Source organism: Oncorhynchus kisutch, linkage group LG21, assembly GCF_002021735.2.
Source record: "Oncorhynchus kisutch isolate 150728-3 linkage group LG21, Okis_V2, whole genome shotgun sequence".
In the NCBI taxonomy this organism is placed as follows: Eukaryota; Metazoa; Chordata; class Actinopteri; order Salmoniformes; family Salmonidae; genus Oncorhynchus; species Oncorhynchus kisutch.
In genome coordinates, this window is record NC_034194.2 from 20,163,935 (window position 1) to 20,176,280 (window position 12,346).

At 43.1% G+C, this 12,346-nt stretch overlaps 1 protein-coding gene across 6 annotated transcripts; it reads left to right on the plus strand.

Annotated features, from left to right (window-relative positions):
• Positions 1–3,884: 3,884 nt before the first annotated feature.
• znf512 (zinc finger protein 512) lies at positions 3,885–12,253 on the plus strand. 6 transcript variants are annotated; one of them, XM_020455184.2, is made up of 15 exons: positions 3,885–4,013; positions 4,745–4,904; positions 5,177–5,232; positions 6,882–6,940; positions 7,039–7,361; positions 7,466–8,206; positions 8,430–8,554; positions 8,650–8,736; positions 8,815–8,913; positions 9,108–9,275; positions 9,564–9,758; positions 9,865–9,966; positions 10,084–10,146; positions 10,347–10,445; positions 10,600–12,253. In XM_020455184.2, exons 2-15 carry the CDS (start codon positions 4,772–4,774, stop codon positions 11,023–11,025), a joined length of 2,676 nt encoding a protein of 891 aa, XP_020310773.2. In that variant the 5' UTR covers positions 3,885–4,013; positions 4,745–4,771; the 3' UTR covers positions 11,026–12,253. The 6 variants fall into 6 exon arrangements, with proteins under 6 accessions (XP_020310773.2, XP_020310778.1, XP_020310774.2 ...); XM_020455189.2 differs by having other exon boundaries at positions 3,916–4,013; positions 8,066–8,206; XM_020455185.2 differs by having other exon boundaries at positions 3,934–4,555.
• The last annotated feature ends 93 nt before the right edge of the window (positions 12,254–12,346 follow it).

The following is a 12,346-nucleotide window of genomic DNA, read 5'->3' on the forward strand; positions in this document are numbered from 1 at the left end:
AGCATAACTAGTGGAGTGCATCCAGAGATGCAACCTCTCTTATTGTCACTCAATGCATGGGTTTATCTCCACTGTACCCGCACCCTACCATACCCCTGTCTGTACATTATGCCATGAATCTACCATGCCCAGAAATCTGCTCCTTTTATTCTCTGTCCCCAACGCACTAGACGACCAGATTTAATAGCCTTTAGCCATACCCTCATCCTACTCCTCCTCTGTTCCTCAGGTGATGTAGAGGTTAAGCCAGGCCCTGTGTGTCCCAAGGCGCTCTCATTTGTGACTTCTGTAACCGTAAAAGCCTTGGTATCATTCATGTTAACATCAGAAACCTCCTCCCGAAGTTTGTTTTACTCACTGCTTTAGCACACTCCGCCAACCCTAATGTCCTAGCCGTGTCTGAATCCTGGCTTTGGAAGGCCACCAAAAATGTTGAGACTTCCATCCCCGACTACAACATTTTCCGTCAAGATAGAACTGCCAAAGGGGGAGGAGTTGCAATCTACTGCAGAGAGCCTGCAAAGTTCTGTCATATTTTCCAGGTCTATGCCCAAACAGTTAGAGCTTCTAATTTTAAAAATGAATCTCTCCAGAAATAAGTCTCTCACTGTTGCCGACTGTTACAGACCCCACTCAGCTCCCAGCTATGCCCTGGACACCATATGTGAATTGATCGCCCCCCATCTATCTTCAGTTTGTTCTGTTAGGTGACCTAAACTGGGATATAACACCCCGGCAGTCCTACAATCTAAGATAGATTCCCTCAATCTCACACAAATTATCAAGGAACACTCCAGGTACAACCCTAAATCCATAAACATTGGCACCCTCATAGATATTATCCTGACCAACCTGCCCTCCAAATTCACCTCTGCTGTTTTCAATCAGGATCTCAGTGATCACTGCCTCATTGCCTGCAGCCGCTATGGGTCCGCGGTCAAATGACCACCCCTCATCACTGTCAAACGTTCCCTAAAACACTTCTGTGAGCAGGCCTTCCTAATCGACCTGGCCCGGGTATCCTGGAAGGATATTGACCTCATCCCGTCAGTAGAGGATGCCTGGTTGTTCTTTAAAAGTAATTTCCTCACCATCTTAAATAAGCATGCCCCTTTCAAAAAATGTAGAACTAAGAACAGATAGAGCCCTTGATTCACTTCAGACCTGACTGCCCTCGACCACCACAAAAACATCCTGTGGCGGACTGCACTAGCATCGATTAGTCCCCGCGATTAGTCCCCCTTCACCCAAATCCAGATAGCAGATGTTGTGAAAGAGCTGCAAACCCTGGACACGTACAAATCAGCTGGGCTAGACAATCTGGACCCTCTATTTCTAAAATGATCTGCCGCCATTGTTGCAACCCCTATTACCAGTCTGTTCAACCTCTCTTTCGTATCGTCCGAGATTCCTAAAGATTGGAAAGCTACCGCGGTCATCCCCCTCTTCAAAGGGGGTGACACTCTAGACCCAAACTGTAACAGACCTATATCCATCTGCCCTGCCTTTCTAAAGTCTTCGAAAGCCAAGTTAACAAACAGATCAGTGACCATTTTGAATCCCACCGTACCTTCTCCGCTGTGCAATCCGGTTTCCGAGCTCGTCACGGGTGCACCTCAGCCACGGTCAAGGTACTAAACAATATCATAACCGCCATCGATAAAAGACAGTACTGTGCAGCTGTATTCATCGACCTGGCCAAGGCTTTCGACTCTGTCAATCACCGTATTCTTGTCGGCAGACTCAACAGCCTTGGTTTCTCAAATGACTGCCTCGCCTGGTTCACCAACTACTTTTCCTTTTATTCTCTGTCAAAACGTATTTTCCGAGTTGTAACTCATTTTTCCCCGAGTTCCCAGTTGTCTTAAACTCACTAAAGTCAGATTTTGCCGTTCCAAGTTAACAGTTGTTTTGAGCGCGGCACAAATCATGCTTCACTGACTGCATGGCCAATGTTGAAAGTTTATCATTTTAAACTAGGAAAAGAGACCCTTAATCTTAGACTTGGGACTGCACAGCCACTCCACTGAATGATTTCCTTCAATGCTTGCAGTTAGACAATGATTCCTTCCAAACCACTCATTGTTTTAATTATATTTTTATTTTTTATTTAACTACGCAAGTCAGTTCAGAACCAATTCTTATTTACATTGACGGCCTACTCCGGTCAAACCCAGACAACGCTGGGCAAATTGTGCACTGCCCTATGGGACTCCCAATCATGGCCAGATGTGATACAGCCTGGTTTCAAATGAGGTACTATAGTGTCGCCTCTTGCACCGAGATGCAGTGCCTTAGACCGCTACGCCACTCAGGAGCCCAAATTGTTGAATTTGCGATTTCCAACTTGTAATGTTTATGTCCAATGGCAGATGAGCACTGATACGTTTTATCTAGAATTTCTCTTCATTATTTCTCTTCATATAAAAAGGATTAAAAAGGATTTGCCAATAGATTGTCAACTTTATTCATGATGATGACTGCTACCTATGATTTTGAAAGTATGATGTTGACATGATCAGTCCAATCAAAGCTACTGTAGATATAAGGTGATTTGATGTAATTTTATGTGGCCATTGACCTTGAGCCTTCTTGGATGGGCACTTCTAATGTAACCCTATGGCAGCACCCAGGGGGCTTGAATCTTCGAGCTCTACCATTAGACTTGGCATTGATGTAGTGTCCCCATGAGTAACAGAACACTGAGCCGATCACGGCGCAACGCTCCGTATTCTCTGCTGGCGTGCCCCACCACCACAGAAATGTGAGCTAGGCTGTAACACCTGCATTTTGGAGCTCCCTTACTCAAGAAAACAAAAAAGAGACCATGTTTGTATTCGACTTTATTAACTCAGTTATATATTTTTTTTACATTGTTTGCAAAGTGATGTGTGACACGTTTAATGCCAAAATAACATGCAAAACAGGCAAGCAAAAAATGTGGGGCTCTGCTGCACCTGCCCTGAATGACAGGTCGCCACTGCCCCTGGGCCAAATTCGTCCTGCAGGTCGCCAGTTCGGGAACCATATCTTAGAGATACTGGACTTGATGAGAAGGGGGAAAATGCTGGGGGAGGTTCTCTTCTGGCTGTTCAACCAATCCAGTATATGTGGAGGAGGATTTAAGATGGATGTTGCCTTGGTCGTGTTCGAGAGAATAAAATCAACTGCAGGCAACTGCTGACTGACTGATATACAAATCACCTTGCATCATAAATAAAGACTCTTTATTATTTGTAGATCAGTCAGTCAGTCACAATTTACACATGATACATTGGGGTTTTGAGCCTCTCGAAGACGGTCAAATTTGACGTCCAAACCCGGAAGTCGCGTCACAGGCTTTCTTTCCATTTCCCCTGAAAACCGGAACATACGGTTGTTGTGGACTCGGCCCGACTCCGCAGAGGCTATAGTCACAGACATAACAATGAGCCAGATGTTTAATTGTATATATAATGCTGAAGCATCCGGTTGGCGTTTCCACTCATCACCAAATATGGTGATAAGAGGAAGCTCAGTAGCCGGCAGTGGGAGAAGATGGAGCGAGATGGATTTAGCTAATTTTCTCATTGATGAAACATTTTATCTCAATACAGTATTCTTCAATACAGTTTTCTGTTTTCAAAACTAGAATCCCTTACGAACAGAATGGACAAAGTTTTGTAGACTCGACCCTTTGCCAAAGTTTTTTTTAAATGCTTTGTTTAGGAGTGCAAGGGCGAGTTAACGTATTGCACATGCGCACTTCAAATAGCAAATGTTCCCTAACGGAAATATGCCAACACGTGCTAAAACGCGCCAATAGGATCTCGCTAGCTCGTGCTTGTCACTGCCCACCTCATTGCTTGTTCTGCCCACTATGATCAATTTGCTCCCGGTGGAAACGACAGGCTGTGGTCTATCTTGGGTTAGTTATAAAACAATCTTTGCTCCAGTCGTGGTGAATAAAATGGGAATCTCATTTGTTGTCTCCGCAAAGAGGGCGTTTCGGGAATGAAGTAATCTCGTGTAGGGTATGGAATATAGATAATTGATACTGTACTGTTTGTCTAGTCAATATTTTTCACAAGTAGACAGCCTATTGAAATTTTCAGCATAGCCATCTATTCGAATAACCGAGTCGATGCAAAGACTTGTTAGGCGGGTCGTTGTCGGGGAAAATGACAGGGGGGGACTAAAACAGGGAGGAATGGCAGCTAACCTTGCTAATGGGATAATACTGTACGGGTAGACATTTCACAATGTGAGTGTATCAAACAAAATCAGTAGCTAGCCATTGTAGCCAAGTTGTTTGGGCGCATGTAGTGCACGGTTATAATGCTTACATTGTATCAGCATCCAGAGTGTAGATTTGCTGCAAAGCAAGCGTTTCCCTTTTTTTGTGTGGCTATCCGTGGTGGACAATGATGGTGGCTGGGACTCCGATCACACACTGTTGTTACTGCAACACTGCTCGAGTAGGCTACAATGTTGCACTGCTGAGCTGAATCAAACAGAATCAAGGAGCTCATATTACCTTTGGATTAACACACGGGCTAATCCTGTGTTCATAAGGGTTGGTATGCCACGTCATTTTTTTATTCTATGTGCACGTCAAAATACAGTGGCCTACTACCAGAATAGATGTTCTCCAGACTAAATAATATTGAAGCCCTTTTGACAATGATGTGATAGGGATGATGTATTTTGCATGCACTATATGTCTTTGAATAATTCAGGCCTGGTGTTGTGTTATGTGTTGCAGTACTGATCAGCGAGGTCTGCTGCAATTATGGATGATCATCATCATCACCATCATCATCATCAACTTCATCATCACACACAGGGAAGCATGTCACCATCATATGTTCCAAGGAAGAGGAAGGCTTCACAGCCAAAACAAAAAAGCGGTGTTCCACTACCAGGTAAATGTCACCAAATTATCACTAGATGTTTGACAAATTGTCAGTTTACTGAGCAAACTTTAGAGCTAAATGACATGCTAAATGACATGCTAAATGACATTCTGTCCAAGTCTGTCTCTGGCCAGTTGCAATTTCAAATGTCTTTAATCTAGATTATTATTGCCTGTGTAGTCTCCATTTATGTATTCCATGCAAATTGTCTCGGAAACTCTCTTTTTAATAGTGTTTTGTCTGAAAAGAGATGAACTAATGAAAATGTGCCCATCCAACAGCTATCCAGAGGATGTCAGATATGAGTGTGATGAGTATGATTGGTGCTCCACCTAAGGTAAGAATAAATACCCTAGTCAAAAAATCCTTTTGGATTAGTCATTTTTCCAACAGAATGCTATAGGATTCTCACAATTCTATAGGATTTTGTGTCCCCTCTATCAGAATGTAATTGGACTACTTTTTCCCTTTTTAGTCATTTAGCAGACGCTCTTATCCAGAGTGACTTACAGTAGTTATACTGGTACCTTGTGGGAATCAAACCCACAACACTGGCTTTGCAAGTGCCACGCTTTACACGGGGCACAAATATATGAGCATTTCTTTACTTTGATATATAATAGTCAGCTATGCATACAAAACAGAGAATGTTCCCTTGACATCTTTATGTTGGGAAATGAAAAACAAACATTAAAGGGGACCCCCCCCCCCAACTCCTTCGCTCCCAGGGTTGTACCTTTTATTGCGACTCCATAGTCCCAATATATTGCTCACCATATGACTGCTGCAGAGAGACAGAGCCATGAGAAAATGAGTTTAGATCAGTCATGGAAATAAAAGTGCTGAAAACAAATTGGCTCCCTATTTCAAAAGAAGATGGAGAACAAGCTATGAATGAGCTGGAGGGTCGGTGCTCCATATGTTAAGCAGCCAAGTTAGCTATAGTGTAAATCAAATATATAGCCAAGTTAGCTATAGTGTAAATCAAATATATAGCCAAGTTAGCTATAGTGTAAATCAAATGTATAGCCAAGTTAGCTATAGTGTAAATCAAATGTATAGCCAAGTTAGCTATAGTGTAAATCAAATGTATAGCCAAGTTAGCTATAGTGTAAATCAAATGTATAGCCAAGTTAGCTATAGTGTAAATCAAATATATAGCCAAGTTAGCTATAGTGTAAATCAAATATATAGCCAAGTTAGCTATAGTGTAAATCAAATATATAGCCAAGTTAGCTATAGTGTAAATCAAATATATAGCCAAGTTTGGAGGATAATCCTTTAGAATGTAATGTACATATCTATACAATTCCTTCTACAAAATGTATAGAAATCCTATAGGAGACAAAAACATTTATATCCTATAGGATTCTAATGCAAGGATCCAATTAGAATCTAATAGAAAAATCATATCAGATGTTGGAACCAGTTCGATTGAACTCCTATAGGATTATGTCCTCCGTCGACTGTGTCCTTTAACCACCCTCTACCCCTCTCTATATCTGTCTCCATATATGTACATGCATCTGTCCTATAAAAATAATAATAATATCAAATAAAAAATGTACCCTAGTCAAACAATCATACAGGGTTCCAATAAATAAATCCTATCAGATTTTGGAACCAGTCCTATTGAAATCCTATAGGATTCGTTCCAAAATCTGATTGTATTTTCTATTGGATTCTAATAGGATTTATTTATTGGAACCCTGTAGGATTTTTTTGACTAGGATAATACAGTATTTTGTTTCAGTTCTACTTGGCCATTATGGGTGTTCTGGCCAAAGAATGGCTGCACTATTCCAGTCCTCGATATGAAACTGAAATAACGACAATCATATGATGATCGACAAATGATTGAGCATTAAGCACTTCTACATTAACTTCCAGTACGATGGTCCTTATTGCAGTTTTCACAATACAACCATGTAAGGTACTGTAGGACACTGGGTATCTGCTTTACAGTTCTCTAATTGAATATTCTAGAATGATGACCCCCATGCCCAGGTGACTCAAAAAATGAAAAGAACATATGGCAGAAAAAGGTAAATGAGTTTCCTTTTTTATTTTTTATTGTCCATTTCTATCAATTGTCCCACCCATCAGTGTAATGAAATCAACTCCTACCTTTTCAATCCTCTAGGTATGAGGATCTGCAGAATGTCTCCCTGGGCTCTGGTGTGGAGGATTCAACCAGCGAGACGTCCTGCTGCTCCGTGGTGTCTTCCAGCCTGGCTGTAGCCAACGGGGAGCTGCCTCCCCCTCCACCTCCCTCTGCCAGACTGCCTCACAGGCTGGTGGCTAAAGACTGTTGGCCCAACCAGGCTCCAGACACAGGCAGGGCCCAGGGCCGGGGTCAGGAACCACCTCCACCCTCCGATTTTGCCATGAAGAAAATGCGGAGAGTGGAGGTGGACAACGGAGCACCTTCTGTTACAAATTTCCCTCCGGAAGTGAGACACACAGGTAGTTATTGTATCTTGCAACCATCAATCTCTTCTTTTATGACTCTTTCTCTTACATACAGGTATTCAAGTTTTAGTTCATGCTGAATGTTTCCTTTGATGCAGTTCCAGTTCCTGTTGGAGGTGGACATGTCCATAGCCATGTCCATAGCGGTCACTCAGTCGGAGGTGGACATGTCCATAGCCATATCCAAAGTGGTCACTCAGTCGGAGGTGGACATGTCCATAGCCATGTCCAAAGTGGTCACTCGGTTGGAGGTGGACATGTCCATAGCCATGTCCAAAGTGGTCATTCGGTTGGAGGTGGACATGTCCATAGCCATGTCCAAAGTGGTCACTCGGTTGGAGGTGGACATGTCCATAGCCATGTCCAAAGTGGTCACTCTGTTGGAGGTGGACATGTCCATAGCCATGTCCAAAGTGGTCACTTGCATGGAGGTGGACATGTCCATAGCCATATCCAAAGTGGTCACTCGGTTGGAGGTGGACATGTCCATAGCCACATCCACAGTGGTCACTTGCATGGAGGTGGACATGTCCATAGCTATGTCCAAAGCGATCACTCGGTTGGAGGTGGACATGTCCAAAGCGGTCACTCGATTGGAGGTGGACATGTCCAGTGCAATCACTCAATTGGATGTGGACATCTCCAGAGCAGTTACCCTATTGGAGGTGGACTTGTCCAGAGCAGTTACTCTGTTGTAGGTGGACATGTCCATAGCAGTCACTCTATTGGAGGTGTAGCTATCCAGAGCAGTCACAGTCACCCAGCAGAGCCGTCCGAGGAAGAGAAATCTAAAGTCTTCACCTTCACAACCAAGAAAGAACCTCCTGTCTACCCCCCAGGTGAGAGGACAAAGGATTAGCAAATGCAATGTCACCATAGATATAATCTCTTGCAACACTTTAGTTGTTGATCATATGCTTGTGTAATAACACTGTAATTACTCTAGTAAAAATGTTGTTTTAGCATGATGTTACGTTTTTCTTTGAGAATTGCATAGTAATCGAGTAGGGATTGTTCCTTATCCTTTTTTTTTTTTTTTTTACTACTTCCTGTGTGGAACAGGAAGTCAAGAGGAGAGGTGGCAGCTGATGATCCTGGGGAAAGGGCGAGTCACGTGCCCCAAGTGTAAAAGTGTGAGCAGGAAGACTGTGGAGGGACTGAAGAAACATATGGAGAACTGCCGAGTGGTGAGTCCGCACCATCCTCACAATAACAGCCTCTCATGTTGCACTAACATTGGTTCAACTGAATTTCAAAAACTAAATGAATATGTTTTTTGTAGAATCCCTTCACGTGTCAGCAATGCGGGAAACAACTGAAATCTTCCACTGGAATGAAGTACCACATCATGGCAGACCACAATAACCTGGTAAGGCCATTCTCCCATCTGAAGCTGGTTTTGGTGTGTTTCATGTTGACATTGGTGTTCACTGTCTTGTTTTTCCAGCCCTCGCCAGATGACATAAATGGCCTGGATGACCAGTCCATGAAGGAAAAACTGAGGAAGGTGCTGAAACGGATGGGCAAATTAAAATGCTCGAAAGAGGTATGATTCCTTGCTGGCGTCTGTATCTGAAATTGTAGTACAGATTTCACCTTAACCCATTGTTGGTAGTCTTCCTAGGCAGATGGGTTGCCTCCCACAATCTTCTAACGGGTCAGGGATTTCTGAGACTACATTGTTGGTGCAGGGGAACTAAAGATTTTGTTCCATTCTAAAGACTGTATGTTACATTACAGGGCTGTACTGGTAGTTTCACCAGCATCATGGGTTACCTGTACCACATGAAGAAGTGTGGGAAGGAGGAGTCTGAGCTGGAGAAGCTGCTTCTCAACTGCCAACACTGTGGCAAGGTCTACAAGTCTAAGGCAGGCCTGGAGTACCACCTCAAGTCAGAGCATGCACCAGTGAGTTTCCATTGCACTGCGTTTACAGTATACACTTCTCCACTAGTAAGACAGTTGGTCTTTCAAGGTTACAATTCACTGGGAGACGTTCCATCACACAATATGCCATTGTGCATACAATCTGTAGCAGTTACATCCTTGCAACTTCAATGTCACAAATTTTTCTCAGTATATCCACCCTCTCATTCTCCCAGAAGACCCCATTCCTTTGAGTCTCTTTTTAGTCTCATTTATTTGAACTTTGCTTGAGTGGGAAATGATAGACAGTTGTCTCCTTCTCCCCCGCAGGTGCCCCAGAATGTGGAGGAGGATGAGGTGAAGGCCCAGAGAGAGCCCAACCCTGAGAGGACACCCAGCGGCCGGGTTAAACGCATGTCAGCCCAGGTGGCTGTTTTCCACCTACAAGAGATTGCTAATGACGAGCTGGCCAAGGAGTGGCCCAAGAGGAAGGTCATCGGGGACCTGGTCCCCGACGATAAGAAGGCGAGGGATCTTCAACACTAAGATGGTCTTAGAGCTGTGCTCATGTATCTATTCCTGTGTGAACATTGACCTCCAGATTAACCATTATTTCTGTTGGGTTCCACAGCTGAGATATGCACGCCCAGGGCTGCCTGCCTTCAGTCAGGAGGTCCTTCGAAAGTGGAAAAATGAAGTGAAGCTGCAAAAGAAAGTGCAGTGCCCAAACCTGGTACGAACTATACGTCTCTAAATGATCTTTCATCCCATATTGCCTATAGTAGAGATTTTACTCTCTGTACTATACTTTGCTTATATTGTGACTGGGAAGTTTTCTGGTTTCCCTCAGGGCTGTGGCTCGGTGTACACCAGCGTGTCTGGACTGAAGGCTCACCTTGGGCTCTGCGGAAGGGTAACGGAATAGATTTCCCCACACTGCTCCCCTCTCTTTCACTTCCAAGTACTGCAACGTATCCAGAATATTGTGAAAATTATTCAGCTGAAACCGAGTCAATTCTTGCGTTTTATTTTAGCATTCAAACCTAATTTTAGCAGAAATGTAACCCATTATTAAGGATCTAATTCAACCAAATGTTGTCTCTCTCAATGCAGGGGGACTTTGAAGCAGGGAAATATAAATGCCTGATCTGTAAGAAAGAGTTCAACTCTGAGAGTGGGGTGAAGTACCACATCAACTCTGTCCACTCCCAGGTCAGAAATGTATTTAGGACTTTTCACCACCTTGATGACCTACTATCATATGAATTTATAATTGTTTGCCATATAAATACAGTATTGCAAAAATACATTGTAGTGATTTTTGGTGGCACACAATGCTCATTTCCTTTGTCCTGTGTTTTCTTAGGACTGGTTTGCGGTGACCTCAAAATCCAAGAACTTTAAGGTTCTGAAGGCCAAGACCAAGGAGAACAGCACCGTGGATGACCCCATTGTCCAGCACCAGACCCTCCATGTCTTCACCCCTGTCCTGGAGCCCTGGCAGGACATGCAGATGGGACCCCCACCAGCGGTGCCCGAGCCAGCCCTGCAGGCCAACCCTGAGGCAGCAGAGGCGAAGAGGAGGGGGAAGGGGAGAGGGAAGGAGAAGGACTGCTATGACTTCACTGGCAGTGACCACTCCAGCAGTAGCAGCAGCGGCAGCTCCAGCAGCGATTCAGAGACAGAGGAGCTTGATGGCCAGAGACACGACGTTGACCAATGGGCACTGCAGAGACCCAGTATCATCGAGACCCACCCCGATGTCGCCAAGCAACCCAGAAGCAACCCCTAGTTCGTCCAATCACCTGACTTCAGATCAGGGGTCTGTTCAGGAGGGTGCAACGTTACAGAACATTCAGATAGAAGTGCATTGGTCCTGGGATGTGTAGTCTGTGTTTCAACTGTAACTATGAGGTCATCTTAGCCAACGTTTAATGTGTTTTATTATTTTAATACGTTTGATAACTCTTTGTTTTCTGACATGCTTACTTAGACTAATCTTTTAACCCCTATTTTGACAAGTGCTTATGTGTTGGCTTGTGCTCCTCGATTCAGACTGTGCCTAGTGTATGGATCTATTATTTCATACAACTCCTTTTATTATACCTTACTTGTTATCAGATCTCTTCTTTACAATGCATATTTAACCAATAGCATGTGGTGTTAATGTAGTGTGTATTTTATATATTGGATAGTGATATGATAACACAGGATACATTTGAGATACAGTGGTTGTCGGTTATAGTTGTCCGTGATGTTTTTTACGCTGCATTGTTTGTTGATGTACACAGTCCAGATGGAAATGAGGTGCAGTTGTCATTTCATTTACTTCCTGTGTGGCCCTGTACTGTTTCTGCAGATGTATGAATGTATTTAGTTTATTCTTCTGGTGATATTTCTGTCAGTGCACGCACTTCTGTTCAAGCTAGGTTTTGAGTAGATTCATATCTATTTTATATAGTATTGAATAATGAACTGGCCCTTGGACATTTTAAGTGATCCCTAACACATGATGTTAACGATAGGTTTTCTCTATTTGATGCCTTTTAAAATCGACTAAGATAAGTTAAACAACCAATGTCTTTCAGTTCAAAGGCTCTGCTCAGGTCCATGATTCCTGTGACCAAAACAAGAGGCATTACGCATGCACTTTTATATTGAATGAAATTAAGTGCTCAGTCTAACGATAGGCATTCACATAACCCAACCTTGTGAAGGGTGACAAGTGTGCCCTAATTTGTTGTCTGGCATTAGACTGCTTCTTGAGTCTACCGGCCAATATCGTGTTCAGTCTTCACTGTTTTGAACCAACTGTTTGTCAAAAAATGAAAAGTATTACACTTCAATTCCACATTTGTGTACATTTGTATTCATGGAAAATCTATTGTTTCATGTTTTAGAAAACAAAATGCATTATACTTTTTTTTTTTGAAGTACTGTAGGCATAATTCGCTGCTATTTTTAACTACCAGGAGTGTTCGCTATATCAACAGGTGAAATAAAATATTAACATAATGCTACTCATTTTCGCCCTTCTTGCCTTACACAGTAAACAGTGTTCTACTAATGCCTGCATGTGTTGAATGAGCTCTGGTTGTATCCACTTCGGGCCC

Excerpts from the sequence above, each read along its gene's own strand:
- znf512 (XM_020455184.2), top strand. The coding sequence starts at position 4,772 with ATGGATGATCATCATCATCACCATCATCATCATCAACTTCATCATCAC. Across the intron at positions 6,941-7,038 it reads AGAACATATGGCAGAAAAAG|GTATGAGGATCTGCAGAATG; the intron begins GTAAATGAGTTT and ends TCAATCCTCTAG. Across the intron at positions 9,276-9,563 it reads TCAAGTCAGAGCATGCACCA|GTGCCCCAGAATGTGGAGGA; the intron begins GTGAGTTTCCAT and ends TCTCCCCCGCAG.